Source organism: Amphiprion ocellaris, chromosome 10 (assembly GCF_022539595.1).
Source record: "Amphiprion ocellaris isolate individual 3 ecotype Okinawa chromosome 10, ASM2253959v1, whole genome shotgun sequence".
NCBI classification, from domain to species: Eukaryota; Metazoa; Chordata; class Actinopteri; family Pomacentridae; genus Amphiprion; species Amphiprion ocellaris.
In genome coordinates this window covers 11,692,290-11,711,870 of record NC_072775.1, presented here as the reverse complement: position 1 = coordinate 11,711,870, position 19,581 = coordinate 11,692,290, and the positions used below count along the sequence as shown (strand labels likewise).

The 19,581-nt window shown below is 39.8% G+C and overlaps 1 protein-coding gene across 1 annotated transcript; it reads right to left on the bottom strand.

Annotated features, from left to right (window-relative positions):
- Positions 1–896: 896 nt before the first annotated feature.
- Positions 897–19,212, bottom strand: hfm1 (helicase for meiosis 1). The gene is made up of 40 exons (XM_035953650.2): positions 19,099–19,212; positions 18,303–18,454; positions 18,097–18,212; positions 17,422–17,734; positions 16,519–16,856; positions 16,060–16,101; positions 15,863–15,933; positions 15,591–15,723; positions 15,125–15,276; positions 14,878–14,955; positions 14,371–14,526; positions 14,069–14,269; positions 13,840–13,928; positions 13,660–13,703; positions 12,209–12,310; positions 11,004–11,149; positions 10,772–10,866; positions 10,490–10,623; positions 10,351–10,398; positions 10,153–10,233; positions 9,904–9,995; positions 9,502–9,608; positions 9,333–9,380; positions 9,101–9,198; positions 8,886–9,020; positions 8,647–8,732; positions 8,093–8,176; positions 7,065–7,222; positions 6,799–6,902; positions 6,080–6,265; positions 5,884–5,949; positions 5,629–5,753; positions 4,606–4,688; positions 4,368–4,480; positions 4,166–4,249; positions 3,186–3,479; positions 2,890–2,971; positions 2,685–2,790; positions 1,300–1,445; positions 897–1,158 (listed from the first exon to the last, which is right to left on the bottom strand). The coding sequence occupies exons 2-40, from the start codon at positions 18,371–18,373 to the stop codon at positions 1,113–1,115; spliced, it is 4,653 nt and encodes a 1,550-aa protein (XP_035809543.2). The 5' UTR covers positions 18,374–18,454; positions 19,099–19,212; the 3' UTR covers positions 897–1,112.
- Between the last annotated feature and the right edge of the window lie 369 nt (positions 19,213–19,581).

Here is a 19,581-nt window from a genome sequence, read left to right as displayed (position 1 = left end):
CGCGCTAAAAATGACGTCACGGCCGGATATCTCGCGTTACATCAGCACGAATCACGTGGTGTCGACCTCCGCCCAGCACACAGGAAGTACTGAATCACAGCGATAATTTAAATGTTTACATCGTTTATTGGAGCTAAAATACAAATGTCACGGGGTAAAAAGTACCTCGCCATGAGTAATAGTACTGCACTGAAAATATTACTTAAATAAAAGTAAAGATTATCACTGAAATGTAGTTAGTCTGAAGGAAAATGTGCCCTTTGTTCTTTCATTACTTTATTACACAAGCAGCGATGTAGAAGCAGGATTTTACTGAAGTTGGTTGAAGTATTCATACTGAACAAATAAGTATTTTCTTTCATTAACCAAATAATTGGCTTGTTTAAATTCTGAGAATCAGGCACAAAGTTACCTGAATTTCTAACAGCTTATCTCTAAACGAATTTAAAGCAACTTTGTGACTTTGAGGAAGACACATTTTAATGTTCATGTTATGACTGACTCACACTGGCCCTGCTTGGTCATCGTCCTTGACTTCTTACATACATTTTTGCTATTTTGTGCTACAGTCTATTTAAAAACCTTAAATTCTTTCATGTCTGATATCTGTTTCTTTTTATTGCTACCTGCCTTGACCAGGATGTTCTCTTAAAAGATTCTTAACCTTAACCACCCTTTTCTTAGTAAAATAAAAATTACATAAATACAAATTGTAAGTAAAAGCACAATATTTCCTCTGAACTTAAGAGGGCAACAAATAGAAAGAGTACATATACCTCAAAATTTACTTGAGTATAGTAGTTGAGTACATGTACTTTCAAGCATCAATCCAAAAACTACTTCTAACTTAACTAAAAGTCAGTTTATATGTTGAGAAGTTACTCATCAAGACTGCATTGAACCATCCAATGAACACAGACTTTATTAATAAATACACAAATGCAACCACATTAGTAATAATTACAACTCACGTAACTTGTTTTGTTTACAATATAAATAAATGAGAACAGGAATGTACAACAGTACAATTTAAAATGCAATATAAATCTCAAAAGTTAAAGTGAAAGACAGCACTAAGAAAGCCGTATCCTGCCAGAATGCCGGAAATTCTTCTAAAATATACCATCAAATATGCCAAGGAACGCTTCCTCTTCTTTGCTGTTGGAGCAGAATTTATTGTAAGTAAAAAAATTGTATCCATTATTCATGCTACACGGCAGACTTGTTTTCATTATTTTCTTTTTTAAAAAGCATTGCAATAAGTCAAAATAAAAGCCTTATATTTATATTTTCTACTACCTTCTGTTGACAGATGAGCTTGCACTGACTGGGATACTCATTGTTGAGAAAAAATCCAGTCTTTTATTCACTAGGGTCTCATCAGGCTTTTTGAGGGGATTTTCGGGCATTTTTACTGTGATCTCCTCATTGAAAATGTTTGGTCTCTGCACAAAGAGGAAGAGAGACAAGCATTACATACTGTATGAAGCTCAATGGCTAACAGTACACCGATTAGGATTTCAGAAAGGTCAAGCTGTGTACAGACACCTTTGATGCAGCTTAACCTCAGAGTCAGAAACTTTTGCTGTTGTTGAAGAGGTTTACCCAAAGTCTGCATACAAAGTTTACTGTAGTGCGGTGTTTATTAGTATTCTGGTATTCAGTGGGGTTACCAACAACAGAGCGGGAGTCTGTGAAGGTAAGCCAAACCAGAACATTTAAAGAGTCGAACATTTTGTACAGTCAGACAGACAGTTGGGAGGGGACAATATGTAAATACAGAAAAGAATACTGGTCAAGTTTGCAGATAGTTGCTAATTAATGCGAAATGGTGATGAGATCAAGAGGTTTGGTAGATACCAAAAGGTAAGGAAGTTATCAGTGACAAAGGTGATGGAATAAAGAGTGACACTAGGTAGGGGGTGTATGTCACAAAAGGATTCATGTACTATGAATAAACTAACAGAATATTCCTGTCCACAGTGTGAAAATCCTATCAGCTACAAGAAAATAAGAAATTTGACTTACTACTTTTTTTTAAATAAATGTTTGGGTTAAACATATCTGTACAGTATATAAGCTGAGCTTTGAATATATTTTTTCAATTCTTTCAAAACAGTTGAAAACAAAAAAACAAAACAACCCTCTCTTTCATGTCAGCCTTGGAAAACAAATAGCAAAACAGTGCAGCTTTTCACACCCCTAACCATATGTGAAGATGCCATTAGAAGTGGATTACAGTGTCCTGGACTAACAGAAGATGCTTTTAATCAGGATTGCCTCGGTATGACGATACACTGAAAACAGAAATTAGGCCCTCGGTCCAGAGGTAGGTGTATGCTTTTCTTGAGTAGTGAATTAAGTTTGCTAATATGCCAACTGTTTAGACTTTATAAAGAATTTCAAACAGAGTGAGAGTTGATTTCAGTGACATGACAGTTAAGCTTGGGATAATATGATAAATACTGCTTAAAGGCTGTGGATCACAGAACTTAAATGAGGCATGCCTGACCACTGCGACTGCTACAAGGCCCTACAAGACCAGCATTGTTTTTGCATTACTGGATCATGGACTACACTAGGTGTCTCAAGGTCAAAGTATGAGATTTTAAATTTTAAATTTAGCCACAAACTCTGCACACTCTTAAGGACATTTACACATGCATTCATCCGCACTTGGACACCTTTTTATTCCAGTCAAGTGTGATTCTTTTCTGTGGTGTGAATGTCGGACTGACTGATGAAGGTCCCAGTTTCCTGATGTCAGGACTCACAGTTGCTGAACTCAATCTAAAACAAAAAATACGACAAACGTTGTTACTTTAGTGGACAGCTGTATTTTCTGTGATTTGAACTGCGAGTAATATGTGCATAATTTTCTGGCCTTACCTAAGTGGTGTATTGACCATGCTAATACAGGGTTTGGCCTGTGAGCAACTGAGAAACACTGGCGCTGGTGCAGTAGCATAGCCTGCACATAAAAAACATACAGTATGTCTCCTTATCAAAACTACAACAGTGGTGGGATAATCCCACATGATCATGCATGTGGTCGTTAATGCAAAGATAATGACTGTATCAGTGTTGGACTGAAGTCATAATGAGACATGGGGAAAGCTGGCAATACACAGATTGATTTCCTTCCTCTTTCCCCTGAATTAAATAATGCTTGGGCTTCACTCTACCTGAAAGGTTGTACTCTACACTCTGCAGGATCGGAGGTCTGGCATTAGTCGCACAAGAGGCCAATGAGGTCTCGCTGGCATGCACCAAGTTCTCGTCATCAAAGTCTCCCCAGTCGTCCCATTCGTTTCCAAGGTCAAAGCTGACAGTTGGTATTTGGAAGGATGAAGCTTGTTCCTCCGACACAGTGGTGGACCTCTGTGAGTAAGCTGAGCTGGTGGTATTGATCTGGTTTAGATGTTGTTTAGTGTTCTGACTCCCACCACTTGTTTCTGGAATCATCCACACCGAGGAACCTGAAGACAAATACATTTAAAAAAAGATGAGCACACCGTCAAATATTACTACATTGTATGCTTTCATGAGACTTGCATAGATACAAACTCATTTTTCTAGATGGATAAATTTGTCATCTTACTTCTAAAATCACAAATACGCCAAACCAAATGTTAGACAGATTTACTGTCCTACCTTCAAGGCTGCCACTGTTTGTATTCAAGTGAGAGTAATATAAACTTTCTGAAACTAGCTTGCAGTAAGAAATCCATCAACATTAAAACATTTCATCACCTTTCATGTTTGTGTCAGATGCATGTTGTTTTGCTCTACTGTGGATGCTCTAACCCCAAAATTAAATGTTTTCAGTCAAAGAACAAGCTGTTTAATGAAACACATAAAGATTATCTTTCATCCATAAAATCCACAATGTGTGTTTGCTGGTTTATTATATCCTGGTGTTGTTTCTCTGAAATCCCAGCTTATAAAAGTACTGTATTAGCCTGTACATGTAAATTCCAGCAAGATGTACCGGTAATTTACACGCATCAGTTGAAAACCACAGCTAGGACATCAAAACCCATATTGAATGTCAACTGTCAGAGTGCAATCATATGAGTTTTGTGGTTTTTAAGCTGAAGCACGCAAACCACCGGGAGGGTCTGTCTGTTGATTAGTGTAACTGAAACAATTTAGCTTAAAGTACTTTGATAGTGAGCGCTGGATGAAACAGGAATTTGGATATTCTCTCCCACTATGTTGTGCATGTCGTCCACATAGTCGTCATCACCTTAAAAAGACAAAGAGAGAGAGAGCGTAGCTAATGATGACAGACAGTAGAATATGATGTGAATAATAAGATGCTAAATGTGTGGAGTAGAGTCGTCCTCTTTATGCTACTTGCTCACCTCTGTCAAGGTCATCCAGACAAATTATGTCTGGCAGTTGAGCACAGTCTTCATCTTTCAGGTCAGTCGCAGCGTGAGGTCTTGGCGAGGCTTTACAATTACTTCCTCCATACCTTCAGATCAGGATATGAACAGGATATGAATATTTCTGATTGGAGCAGTTGTTCAGACCTCTATTCTGAAGTCTGCACTTAAGAGTCAGATGAAAATCTAAAACATCAGCATAAACTGTGAATACCGGGAAACAGGAGGAAGCATCTGTTTGGGTTTGTAAGCAAACTCCTGCATGCTGATGGACGTGGGCTCCTCACTCATTTTCATCTGAGGAAATAAAGATTGACACTTAATGTGCAGAGGATATGTTTCTTAGTCACAAAGATTATATTGCCATACACATTTGGTACACTAGTATGTTTATAAACAAGGCACATGTAGCTTGGACATTTGTATGTACAGTATAATCACTGCATCTTGAATATTACACAGAATGAGCTTAGAAGTGTACATGTTGTATCTAATTTGCATCTTTTACATGAATAAAATATAACTATAAATATTTAGTATAAATAGCCTTGTTAAAGTGCAAGGTAAATACATTACGTCAAGCACAAACTTAATACATTTTCTGTCAAAACGTGTTTAATATATATCTAATATGTTATCAGTTACTGGGTGTATTTCATATTTTTCTTTGCTATAAACCAAGTCCCCTTTATATTACTGACATTTCTTTCAGTCTTCGTTCAACCATTGCTGACTTGACAGTGACTCATCAGCTTCTGCAGATTTAATATGAAGTGTTTTTGGACGAAAAAAATCTTTCATATGTGCCCTTTGCATAATATTCATCTGTGCTGTCAGGGTTTTTCCTGTCTGGTGGAGGACTACAAACAGCATGAAGCAGTATTGACATGCATGCAGTAAAAGCAATGAGAGTGTGTGTCCTTATTTGAAATAAATCTATGCATTAAGCAGTTATTTCTGACCATTTCATGAGCAAAAATGTCTATTCTGCTTGAGTCAATGAAACGACAATTAACAAAGAACTGAAACAAAAACTGAAATTAATTTGTATTCTATTCTCATGGTTTTGGTTTTGGTGATTTTCCTTCAGTGCTGGCTTAAAGTCCTCAGAAGGTGTCATCAAATAGTGCTCTATGCTGGAATAACTCTGGCATCTGCCTGATTATATACAAGACAACTTCAGCAATACTGAAAGAAAATACAGCCTTAAAAAAATCCCAGCTGTTTTCTTGCTCACCTTGAGTCGTTTCACAGGAGTCTGCATCAGAGTGTCAGATCTGATCCTCAGGTCTTGCAAATAGGTGGAGAAACTGGACTCCTGTATCGCTGACCTCTTCTTAGCCACAGATACTCCGACTTTACCTTTGGAGGAGACGCAAAAATACTCTGACTGACAAACTGGACTGGGACGATTGTATTTTTAACAGGCACCGGTTGACACAGAAATGTATAAATGACAAATGCACAGGGAAAGATGTGTTACTATACTTACAACAGTCATGCCCACAGAGACTCTTATTCTTGCAGAAGTGGTTGCACTGTCTCTTACTGCCTGAATCTGATTGCAAGGAGAGGAAAAAACACACGTCAAACAAAAATCTGCTATTGAAGAAATACTATATGGATAGAAACAATTTCATATTTAGGCATCAACAAAATCATCCACAACAAAGCTACTACGTGGCAACCTTGGTCTTTAGCACATGTGGCGTTTTCCTTCTGAGCCACAGCCTGATTTGTAGACGGTGGTTTCAGCTCAGGCTGCTGTGGTCTCTGTCCAGCAAGAATGTGTGTTTTATTGTATGGATTTTCAGTCCCAAACCTCCTGGCTTCAAAGTAGTGCACAGTAAACTTCTGCTGAATGTCCAGGCCCACTATAGAGGAAGAAAAGGCTAAAATGCTCAGTAAATGTAGTTCTTAAGTAGAATATATACTCAGTTCTGTATAAGAGTCTATAGATTAGATGTGCATAGTGTAACCACTCTATCAATTCTACTTGATGGGTTCGATTCGGTCAATTTTAATGTCAGCACAGCAAAAATGACAGGCTCCTTTTTTCAATTCTCCAAGTAGTACAATATTTAGCTTTAGAAAAATATAATAACTGAACATTTGCATCATTTAGACTGGCACACTTAAACTTGTTTCTCAGGTTTATATATATAAAAAAGTACTGCTTTAAAACAAAATCAACCTGACACATGACTGTATTCTCAGGCCAGCAGCAGTGAGGCATCTCACAACAACTGCTGAAAAAAAAGGCAGGGTGAACTGTTACTTCTATTCAAAAAATGAAACCTTATGTACTAAACACACTGCATTTTGTGGATCCCCTCTATAAAATAGACAACATAGAAGACATGTATACATTTCTGTGGTACACTGTAAAGGTATTTCCATTATTTACCATATTCTGAGCTGATCAGATTGACACTGATCTCCTCTCCTTTAGAGGCTTTTGCCACATCAATCTTCTTCGACCAGCTACCACACTTCAGCAGCATGAAGTCTCTAGAAGACAAACAACAGGACGCTGACTGAAAATCAATGTCTTAAATTAGATTCTGTCTTCTCTTATACAGTAGTAAAAGAAAGTCTGTGTTCTGATTTTAAGTGAAAAAAAAAACAATACAAAATTCCTGGGAGCCTATGACACAATTTCATTTTCCTCACGTGAGTTTCTGCAAAAAGACGACAGTGTTGTCAGAGTCTCCGATGATCAGAGAGACATAGTGGTGGTCTCGAGCTGTTCTCTTTGACAGCAGCTGCGCTTGGTTTTTCAGGTTCACTCTCACCATAATCTCCGCTGTGGCACCGCTGTAACGCGGCAGCTACAAAACACAACAACAGCTTTAGAGAAACATCCCTAAGATTAGCTGAGCTTTACTTCCCCATAGATGTAGAATAAAACTTAAAATTGTTCAATTAGAGGAAAGCAGATGAAATTTTATAATAATTTTCAAATGACACAGATATTAATGACAAACAATGTAAAGATTGGGTCTCCAATGTGCTCACAGAATTCCACAGTTTATAAGCTAAGATCAGGCTTCCAGCAACTCAAAGATACATTCAGCTTGCAGATTCAAGGCCAATTTAGACATAAATAAACTAGAGGTTATATTGACTATAAAATAAATAGGTTAAGTAGAAAATCTACCCTTCAGATCCTTATAGAGGCTCACGTACATGAACCTTATAAAAAGGCTGCTTCAAAACTACCGCAGTCTTCTGCAACTTACATAAAAAATGCATTCAATGTTAAAACTAAATGGGAACCAGAGGGTAAAAGACAGCTCTTCAGAGAGAGTTTAGCTGGAAGAATGCTATTTATTTTTTCGGTACCCCTCATAGTCATATTCACATCAGACTGACAATTGGAGCTCTTGTGGAAACAGAGGCAAAAAATTGTTAAGAGCAAAAAGCTTTGTGTAAATATGCATCTGGAACACATTTGTTGTCTATGTTTTTCTGTTTTTATTTTTTTTAAATACCTGAACAATCTTTATGCTAATTTTGTGTTTCTTGTTCATTCTTCCACTAACAGATAATGGAAAGAGAATTGAATAAAAAAAATCGCAGATACCCACTTGAGCCAAACATCAAATAATAGCTTAGGACTCTGACTAACATAAATTAAAAATCTATGTGGCACATACAAACTGCTTGTCTTTTTAATACTAAAGCTTTGTGCCATTTACCTGCTCCAGAGTAACTTCATACTTCGGGAGATGGATGACAGATTCTCTGATTTGGTTTCCAAACGGTGGATGCCTGTTGAGAATCTGTATGAGGAGAAACACTTAGCAAACATTACATTAAAATGCTTTATATAGTTATTTTTTTATCTTGTATGCAGGCAGGGCTGAAGTTATCAACACAGAATTTTTAAAAATGTGCGTAGCTTATGATCAACTAAGTGATTATGAATCAGCAGAATCAACAATCGGCATACAGTTTTTGAAAATTTTACAACTACCTTAAACAGTATTAAGGAAGGAGTGACATAGTGCAGAGGTAAAAATAGCTCTTAGCAAAGGTTTAGTGTGGTGAAACTTCTTCCTGAACCATTAAAAGGTTGAAATCACAAGCACATGGTATAGATGATAACCAAAATAACACATGTGAGTAAAACCCATGTCTGCCACCAGCCCTCACTACACTAACATCAAAGCCTGGTGTCTACATTACCACTAAATAGCCCACTGCGTGGTTAAATCAAACACGTTGGCCTACTAAAGAGAGACAGACTGACCAGCTCAAGCTCTCTGCCATTGGTTTGTTCTATTTTGCTGAAAGTGGTCAGTCCGCTGTTCACCATGGCAGTAGACAGGAACTGGCCTGAGACAGAGCATGTTATTATGAAATGATTAGCTGGATATACATCTAACACAAAAAAATACCTGGCTTATTAATTAAATCATCATATTTAATTGGAAATATGCAAGAATGAGTCTTGTTTAGTATGTAGTATGAACACAGTAATGCATCCACCTATCTTGTCCAACTGTTTGGAAACATAGGGCGAGTTTTCCCAAAGCTTGGCTCTAAAGCACTTAGCCAGGATCAACGAGTTCAGCACAGCAGAGAAACCTGTCTTGGATCGCTGAGTCAGAAACTCTGAAAGGCCTGATTGGGATCAAAACACAATTAAAGTGTAAAAAGTATAGACACAGAGCACTTTGGCATTTCTGATTTTCCCAACGTACATCTGCTGATGCGCATCCCGTTCCTGAAGATCTTTGCTGTGTCCTGTGTAAGTCCAAACTCTTGAGTTGAGATGGAACCCAACTGAGCTTGAATCAAGCTACAAGGCAATGAACACACATCACACACAGTCCATAATAAAGTGCATGACAAAAATGGAAATCCCAGAGTAAAATTCACACATTACTCAAACACAGTTCTGCCACATGAAATACACTGAATGACTAAACCTACCAGTTCACTTTCATCTCATTGGTTTTGATCTTTCCTTCAATGGGAAATCTGTAAAAATACATTAAATGGCTTGTGTATATCTTTGCTATAGTACATTTTCAATTCCAAGGAAAAGAACAGAGTTTCTGATGGGACAAATGCAGTTCTCAATGGTGTTGAAGTGTCAGACCTGATGGTAACCCTGTTCTTGTCCCTGTTCAAAGTGTTCAAGGGCCTCTTCTCATTCATTCTCAGCTGAATGTCGCTGAACTCTCTGCTCTTTGACACCAGCTCGATCTAAACACACAGTACAAACACCTTGGATTTGAAAACTCGTTTCTTTTCAGTGCTTTACTGTGTAGCTTCCTAATTGCTATATTTTTTCTTTTGCAAGGATCCAGCTGATTCCAGCTGAGCTTAGTCTATATGACAGAGTGACACAGAGGAAGAACCTCAGGCCAGACATATCTGCAGAATGTCAAAGATGAAACTGCAAAGGTCAAGACTCACTTCCAGCGTAAGAACACAGAATGTTGACATACACAACCAGCGAAAGGTTTGGACACACTTTCTCATTCAAATGAAAGCCTACCAGGTCAGAAAGATTCTCAGTGCCAGCCACTTCACTGAACTGTTTCATGGTGTCAAAGGCAACACAGTATCTTGCCATCAGCCTGCCAGCCTCTGTGAAAAGCAAAAACAAACAGCTTAACAGTTGAATGTTTTGAGCATTAAGCTTACTTTAAAAAGGGCCATTAATTGTAGCTGTTAGTTGTGGAAACTTCATTCATGTTACTGCATATGTAAAACTCCCAACAATTTAAACCACCTGAATCTCTACCTGTTGGTTTGATGTTGATATCCTCATCCATATCGATCAGACCAATGGAGGACAGAGAGTTGAGGTTTTTTAGACACAGTTCTAAGCAGGACAGAATAAACAACAGAAGCAACAGTGGAATAGCATTATCTGTGTGCATAATTATTACAACTAAGTACACAGCTTGGTAGAGTAGCTTAAATAAGTGTTAATGCCCACCTTGCAATTTTCCTTCAATACCATATCTGTCTAAATTCGGAGAGAAACCTGAAACGAAATTAAAACAAACTGACTATTTAACAGTGGTATAGAAGGCAGCCACTAATTCTGACAGATTATTTGTGTTTTGGACTCTGACCGTAGTGTGTGGGGTTTTTCAGGGCTCTGATGTAGAGGAAGGTGGAACGGATCCAGTCCAGAGCCATGTTGACATCACTGATGGTTTGGAGAACAATCTCAGCATTCAGGTGCTCCACCAGGTGACTGTGTAAGCTGGATAAAAGAAGTATACAGTTATCTCATGTAGCACAGCGCAATGTCTCTCTCTCCTGCATGTATTTGCATGTGAGAATGAGAGAAACCGGAAGACTGAGAATACAGAAGTGAAATAAAGACAGAACACAGTTGCTATCTATAATACCTGCTCTCAATGATTTCTGCCCCGTTCATGAGTTGCATGTACTTGTCTCGGGTTTGAATCTTGGTCATGATCACTGCGGTGGCTGACGTGTCAAACTACAGGAGGAAATAATCAAAGGCAATGATATGAATTTGTATATTTTAAAGTCTAAATATTTGCAATCATGCATCTCTGCACTGTAGCAAAACAATAAACACAGATGTGCCTTTTTGTGGTCCAATTTTGTTAGTACCTGTGGTCTTCCAGCCCGTCCTATCATCTGCAGCAGGTCCGCTTCACTGTACTCCTCACAGGAGCCTGAGACATACTGCATGGTGGACTTGATCACCACCAAGTGAGCTGGCAGGTTTACCCCCATGGCCAAAGTCCTGGTAGTAACTGGGAGAGTAGAAATCAGACCACAAATACAAAATTCAGCTTCTATATCAATGCAAATCTGATTTTACACTTTACCAAGAAGTTTTTTTTAAATTGAATGCTATTGATTGTGTCTTTCTGTATTTTTGTGTTCTTGCATTGTGCAGTGAGTTAATCCATAGGCTTTAAATTGTGCAGGTTCAGAACCAAGGTAAGTGGTACAGATGCACCAATAAGTTGCTATACAATCAGTATCAATAGATATCAGTTAATCCAGTATTATCTTTATTGCTAATATAAAAAATATTGCATTTTATGATGCAGCTGTCAAATTAGAAGTTTCACAGTCTCGTTATTTATGATGACAGTTAGGAAACTATTGCACATCAGCATCTTACAAAATGGGCCACACACCATTTTAATTCATATGTTACATAAACAAATAGCATTTAGTATAGGTATATTATTATTTCCATATATTTTGTAAATATTACATTTGTATTGATTAGATTATATTTCACACAATATTGTGGTTGGCTGCACAGTGGCGTAGTGGTTAGCACTTTCGCCTTGCAGCAAGAAGGTCCCTGGTTCGCGTCCCGGCTTTCCCGGGATCTTTCTGCATGGAGTTTGCATGTTCTCCCTGTGCATGTGTGGGTTTTCTCCGGGTACTCTGGCTTCCTCCCACAGTCCAAAAACATGCTGAGGTTAATTGATTATTCTAAATTGCCCGTAGGTGTGAATGTGAGAGTGCTTGTTTGTCTTTGTATGTGGCCCTGCGACAGACTGGCGACCTGTCTAGGGTGTCCCCTGCCTTCGCCTGAGTCAGCTGGGATAGGCTCCAGCACCCCCAGCGACCCTAGTGAGGATTAAGCGGTGTATAGATAATGGATGGAATATTGTGGTTACAAATCTTGGATCTGGCACTGTGTCAAAATAATACAGATAAAACACTGTTGCAACCTGTGATACTTGTCTTTCCTGTTTTTGTCTGCACTGTTGCAAAGAAAATGAAAGAGAGGATCATGTTGCACGTCTCCCTGGTCACATATTATTTTACAATGCATATTTATGCCTTACAGAGGACAGGTAGGTCTCCCAGAGTGAAGGCCTCTTCTATCAGCTTCCTATCAGACAAGGCAACTCCTGCGTGGTGGTAACCAACCCCTAACATCATCAGATCTAGACCACAAACACAACATAAAGTTGTTATGCATTTGACAAACTAATATACGCTTTCTGATTGGGTCTGGACCTAAATGGCTACAAGCTTATTTGGTTGGATCAAAGTTTAAAACAATTGTATACAAAGCAACAAAATAGTTGTTCTGAATATAAAACAAGCTTTATGCTTTTTGCCCAGCACCCAACAAACTGCACAACTGCCAAGAATATGCAGACACTTGTACAACACAACTTTATGTTACTACTGAGCATCTAATCCTGGAGATTTATATACATATAGAAACATTTTCTACAACTGTTTTGAAGCTGGCTGCAGCCATAAGGGCGATAGAGAAGCAGTGATTGTCAGGGCTCCCTCCTCTGTCCCAGCTTCAGCCTCCACCTGACCTTCCTCATCCTCCCTCTCCCCCTCCTTCCTCCTATTCCTCTCTCCACCTTCCTGCTCTGTCCAGCTGTTGTTCATCACCAATCACTCATCAGCGGAACTCCTGGCAGCTGCGGTGCAGCACACCTGCTGATCATCTCCACCATAAAAGCTGGCTGCACACGCCACACCCTGCCAGATAGTAAACTCTGCTCACGCATTCTGCTGACCCAGCTGCCCAGTCCCACCTGTTCTGCCCCCCCATCTCCTGCACTCTGGATCCAGCCCTGACCAGACCTCCTCCCTCCCTCACCTTGAACCTGTTGCCTGCTCCTGGATCCCCTACTTGTCGTGGAGGGTCTCTGCCTGCTGTGTGCCCCCCTCGGCTCTGGGAAACACCCCGCCTGTCGCCCCCCCTGGAACGAGGCTCTCCTGCCCGCTCTCTGCCGCCTACCTACCCCCACCATGGAGGACGCCAACCGGGCCGCCGGTTCCTGGTACAGTCACCCCCCACCCTCCCCGTTTAGTTCAGTTACTCCAGACATCAGTTTTCCCACCCCGTCCAGCACTCCCTGAACTTCTGCTTAAACAATAAAATCCACCTTTGTTCTTTCCTCAGTCCCTCGTCTGTGTGCTCTCTGCTCGGGTTCACCCCCACGCCGTGACAGTGATGCTGAATGGTACTGTGTAAAGTTCTTGAATGCCAAACTCAGAACACTATTTCTTTGTGGACTTCATTTTCTGCACAGAGGCAACAGATGTTGAAACAAACTACAAAGTTGTCTCACTATAGCAACAAAAGTTAATGTAAGTGAAACTAAAGGGCAAATCCCAGTATTGAAAGCTCCAAAGCAACAATCATAAAAAAGTATGTGCCTATCCACACTTGGCGACACAGTATAGTGTGTATTAAATAATGAATACCCTGTACATGTGTGATAATGAGTTTCAAGAGTGTTAAAAAGTTGTCCAGAGGCCTCACCTCTCAGCTTGGTATCTAGAATAGAGTTTGCATACTTCATCAACCTGCAGAGTCAAAAAGATCACACATGTCCAGCAGAAAAACTTTTAAATGACATATGTGAAGCTGAATGTATCAAAATATTTTGATGTGAAGTTGCCTATGCATGAACATGCCACCACTGGTAAGGAAGCCTGATACCTTTGCTTGTGGTCAATGCTCATTATGAATCGAGCATCCTTGGCCAGAACTGCAGCTGATTGCTGGGCTCCTTTCCTTGTAGAGCAAAACTACAGGGAAACATAATTATCTCATAATGAGGCAAGCTAATTCACGATTGACATCAATTCTTCGTACACTTATAACCTAATTTAAAAAAGAAATCTAAAACATGCTAAAACAAAACATACAGCTTGACCTGATCTCTCACCACTAGAGCAGGCTTCTGGTCAGAGTAAGTCTGTATTATGTTGGCCATCTTGTAGTTGAGTGACAAGTCAAACTTGAATTCAGTTTGGTTTGGACTGCATGGAAATCCAAGCACCACCTTCCTCAGCTTCACTGGACGGTGGCTCTCATCCATATCCAGATATGTGGCCTGGACGCCCTCATTTGACAGCCAGTCTGCTATCTAACAACATGCAGCCAGTTCAGGCTACTGATTTACACCACAGATAAGAGCAAACAGATACAGCAGAAAGTGGTGACTGACTCTCTTTCTCAGGCACTTACATCTGATATATTCGGTATGGTGGCTGATGCAGCCACGAATCTCATAGAGATGCCTGCCTCTGGATTCTGTGACGTCCTGTAGGTGTGTACTGCCTTCATCCTGCTCACCACCACTTCCAGGGTGGCCCCACGAGTTGTATCTTTAACAACATGCACCTGGAGGAACAACATTTTGTATCTTACAGAAACAACTCAAAGTGGGTGTTGGTAAGCTGATAAAATTAAGTTAACCAATCTTTTATCATCATATATTATTATAAACACCAGTGAGTTATCTCTCAAAGAAGTGGGCAGGTTTGTGTGCACTCTCATACACCACATACACCGGGAACAAGATGTGCTATAATTTTTTAATGGCTAACCTCAAGTAAAATAAAGTGCTGAGGGCAGAGGCTAAATATGTGCCATCCCGCTCAGTGTACGTTTACCACTATGCAGTCAGATTATGAGGTACTATTAACATTTAAAAACAGCTCCATAAGCAAAATATATGGCAAACACACTGACCTCATCAATAAGGAAGAGCCTGACTAGCTGCAACAAACAGTTATCCTTCCATTTTCTTGTCATGCTGTCCCATTTTTCCTAGGGAAATACATATATGTTACTGCATGGACGCATAATAATATATGCATATTGTATTATGTATAAAAATAAGACTTTAGATGAGATTTTTCTTATTGCACCGTATCTTTCCCTATCCCTAAATTTTTGCTGCACTTGTGTAATTGAGATGCTGCATAGTGACACACACAGGTGTGGTCAGAATGATGTGGGAGTCCTGAATCTCAAAGAAGTCATCAATCTCTGTGTCACCAGTCAGCTCCTTGCAGTTCAAACCCAGAGGACCAAACTTCTTCTTCCAGCTCTCAAAACACTGACTGCAGAGAGCTTTGATCGGGGCCACTGGTGAGAACAAACAATGAGTCTTTTTAGAACGTGTCTGTTTCTCAGAAATATCCAAAACCTATAATTCAATGAAAAATCACAACATGCTGGAAATTACATACATGAGCGAGTCTTGAGAAAAAAATGTTCAAAGCACAAAGTGTGTAATTACAGTCAGGAGTGTCATATCAAAGCACTGTTTGCCCTTGCTTGCCCTGACAATATGTAGCAGCTCAAGCTGTGAGTGAACAAAATTATTTTAGGTCCAGTCTCTTCAGACTGGTTCTGTAGTGGTATTTAAGAGCTTATGTCCAATAATATTGTACACTCACTGTACACAGCTTTGACGTCTTTCCAGGGCTCTGGTGTCTCCATTAGCAGGCGAATAATTGCCAACTCAAACAGCACTGTTTTACCAGATCCAGTGGGAGCACATGCCACAAAGTTCTTACTTGTGTAAAGCACCTGTGAACAAACCAAAGACAGATGTAGAGACACCCCCAGACACAGTTCATTTTGACAGGTTGTGACAAGATGGTGAAAACTATTTGTTATTAACATTGCTCAGCATTCTCGCTTTACAGTTTTTTCTAAAAATGCTTACATCATCGAGAGCTTTGGACTGAACATAATTGAAAAAGGGGAACTCGTTGAAGACGGATCTGAACCTAACTGCTGTAAAGCATGTGTCAGGAAATCCAACCACTTCACATGAAATCACATTCAAAGCATTCAAGCACAATTCAAAAGCTGTCTAACAATTTTAACTTGCGTTGATTCACACAACAACAAAAAGGATACGGATTTCAGAAACTGGTCGCAAAACTCCAGACCCAGAAGACCCTAATATGTGAATAATACAAACAACATCACTGTAATTTTCTGCCACATTTAAATTCCACCTTCAATTTCATATGGAACTTTAAAAAATATAACATTAAGGGATTCTGTTGCTGCAGGACACAATCTTGCTTGTTGGCCACAAGGAGTTGAAAGGGTCTCTATTATTACTGTCTACTTCTTCTACTGTTCACCACCTAGTGACCAGTATGTTTTATTACAACAGAACAGTCAACGGGGGAAGCTCACCTCATTTCACCTCATCACACCCAAACACATTGTGGCAGCTGCTGCCAGGGCTAGACATGGGCATACTCATTAGCTGCAACACTTCAGAAGGTATGCGGGTAGCATTTGGTAAAACAGTCTTAGAGAGTGAGCACAGCGCCTGTCTCTGACTGTGTCAGTGTAGTGTAACACCTTGTATGTGGAGCGGCTGAGGCATCATGGGTGGAACGAAAGCTCTCTTTGTGCCCTTGTCCTGCATCTCTGCATGTGGCGCCTGCTGCGGGGGTTGGCCACTCGCTGCAGATGAGCCCAAAGGAGGGGGTGAGAGAGGGGGCTTGGAGGGGAAAGGAGGAGCTGCGTGGCCAACTGTCGCCTGTGGCTGCTGAAAAGGAGGAGGCACTGTCGTCATGGTAACCTGACTGAGAAAAGTTTGAAGTCTGGATGTTGTCTGGCTGCTGCTGCCACTGCCACTGAGGTCATCTGTGTTTGACGAGTCACCTCCACTGGTCAGCGCCTGAATCTTGAACAACCTGTTTTGGGAGGGACGAGGGAATAAAGAATGAAAGGGAAAGAGGGTAGAAGGACAGAGGAAAGACTATTGTTGTTGCTATTGTTGTTGCAGCAATGTTGTTGTTTATTGGAAGAGGGCCAGGCATTTAGACCCCTGAAGACAGGGCTAACAGAGAGGATGGTTTAACATCTTCTTATGTTCTTCTGTCCACCTCTTCACAGTAGGCTGTGTATCACATATTGCAACATTTTGAAGAGTAGGTAAAGGCACATTACAAATCTAAAAAACAAAATTGTGGGTTGTTTTTTTATAATAAATAACTTTGATCCAGTTAAATGTGCTTAAATGCTGCTCTGCATCTGCCAACAAGAACAAAAACAGTTTGTTGACCTTCTTTTTATGGCCACATATGTTCACATGTCAACCATTTGCTGTTCAACACAGGCAGTTGTACTACTTTTAAGTGCAAATTTCATTCAAATTCAAAATATGTACTAGAGTAACAACATCTAAAACCAATGTGCACACACAAGTGTTCATTTAACCTTCATTCAGTGTTATTTTGATGAATAATTGACACTTGCCTTCTCCGTAAAGGTGGGCTTTTGGTGCAATCTCGAGCCAAACAAGTGTGGACTCCTGTACGACCAGAGTCCTGCGGGGTTTCATCTCCACCTCTGCCACTCTGACAGCATCCCTGAGAGTAATCCCTGAACCCTTCACCTCCCCAAAGGCTGCCACACCTGATGGTGCTGCTGCTAGTACCACCTTCAGTAACTTCAGTCTTTTTCTCATCATTGTTAAAACTGTACCAGCAGTTGATTTTTGTTGGTAAAACCTTAAGGCCTGCAGATTCTTTATAAGGAGGGCGGAACTTCTTGGGCTTCTGTGAGAAACCTGTTGAGTAATATTGAAGAGAAAGAGAGAATTCAATCAAATGAGGTTGCTGGTAGACATAATTTGGTGCTTTTAATTAGTGTGACTCTCAAAATTAAGGTTGTTTCACTGCTTCAATGAGATTAAAATATTTACAGCCTGAAATTCCACTCATAATAATGATTACGAGAATATAGCACGAGACTCAAATCCTGGTTTGTTTACGCAAGTCAAGAAAAATTAGGAAAGGTTTCAAGCCTATTCTAGCCATTGTGTCAGTGAGTCACACAGTTAAATTTAGCAAGGCTTCAATAGGCCAGATACTGAGCAGTTTACTCAAGTCAAGTGAAAAGGAATTCACCCTAATCCAGAGCACAACATACTGTATAGGGTAGAGAGAGACTCTGCCTCCTCCTGCATATCCTGAGTGGCTGGGATATGAGCAAGAGATGGAGGTGCTTCCAGCTGCCATGGACTGGGCTCCTGGTGCAGTGGCTTTCTGTCAAACATGATCCAAAACGAAAGACATTAATTCAGCTGAGAGGGGACGACAAGCGCGTAATGGTGTGGCATATCTCTCTATACTTACACTTTGTGGACAATTGGTTTTTCAAAAAATAAACTGTCCAGGGACAAGATGCAGTCATTGGAGTCCAACATGTCGACAGATAACGCAGGCAATCACACATTTGAATGTAAAGTCAATCAGTCATGCGGTCACTTGATTAGGGACATCTGGCTCTAAGAAAAAAACAAGCCAGAGATACAACCAATAAATATAGAAGAAAAGTATTTTCAATATAGCTAAGTGGAAGAAATGTACTTGGAGGCTGAATGAGATAAAAAGCTTATAGTTGCGGCAGGCAAGAAGTATTTGCTTTTGAGGATTGGCTTTGGTCTGTGGCAAAGACTAGGCAAAGGGTTTATCACCTTTTTTATTTTTCTCTCATAACCTCAGATGCAAAAATCAAGCTTTTTAATGATGTTCACCATAATTAAACGGTTCATGGATTCAGACTTTATGAAGGATTAAAAAAATCCCCACTATAATCTCTTGCAGGCATAAAAACAGCAGAGGATTGAGATTTAATATAGTTTTCCATATTTCTGATTTCACTTTAGCATTTAACAAAAGAATTCACAAAAGACAGCGAACATAAGAGCCTACCAGCTGAACCAAGCCTTATTAAAAATATTTTTTTTTTGTATTTTGAGTGTTTTATTGTAAATTATTAAATCATACTGCTGACTTTTATTAGCTTTGCTAGCTTTAGCGTAGCTAACAGCTAGCTAGTAACAGCCAAATATAAAGACATTTTGACGGTTATCTGATTAGCCGAGCGAAAAATGAGACATTCTCTAAGTAATTTTCATTGTATGCCTACCTGCAGTAATGGCTAAATTGCTCCACATACAATACAATCTAGTTTTAAAAGGCCAGAGTTTAACCCTTGACCTCTTTATGCTCGATATTCTGGTCTGACAGCTCGAGACTGAACCTCCCGTCTGTGCCAACTTTATTAACACATTTTCACTTTGACAAACAGTCCTGTATCCAGCTGTAGCTAAACGCTCTCATCAAAAAATGAACTAGGCCGGCAACAACAGATCTCACTGTGTGATTATTTTTGTACTTTGCAGAGTGTGTTAAATTAAGCGTGTTTCCTCTTTAAAACACGCGACACGCAGAATAATTGAACCGGCTAATCACCGGCCACAAAGGCAACAAAGACCTATGAGAAGACAACCATGGGGGCATAGTGGTAACATCTCTCCTGTGCTGCCACACAATTCCTGTCTGTGCGTCAGTGACAACTTTAAATAGCAAAACCAAAGATATGCTTGAAAAAACTGCCACCTAAATAGTA

Excerpts from the sequence above, each read along its gene's own strand:
- hfm1 (XM_035953650.2), bottom strand. The coding sequence starts at position 18,373 with ATGTTGGACTCCAATGACTGCATCTTGTCCCTGGACAGTTTATTTTTT. Across the intron at positions 12,311-13,659 it reads TCTAGATACCAAGCTGAGAG|ATCTGATGATGTTAGGGGTT; the intron begins GTGAGGCCTCTG and ends TTTGTGGTCTAG. Across the intron at positions 11,150-12,208 it reads GGGAGACCTACCTGTCCTCT|TTACTACCAGGACTTTGGCC; the intron begins GTAAGGCATAAA and ends CTACTCTCCCAG.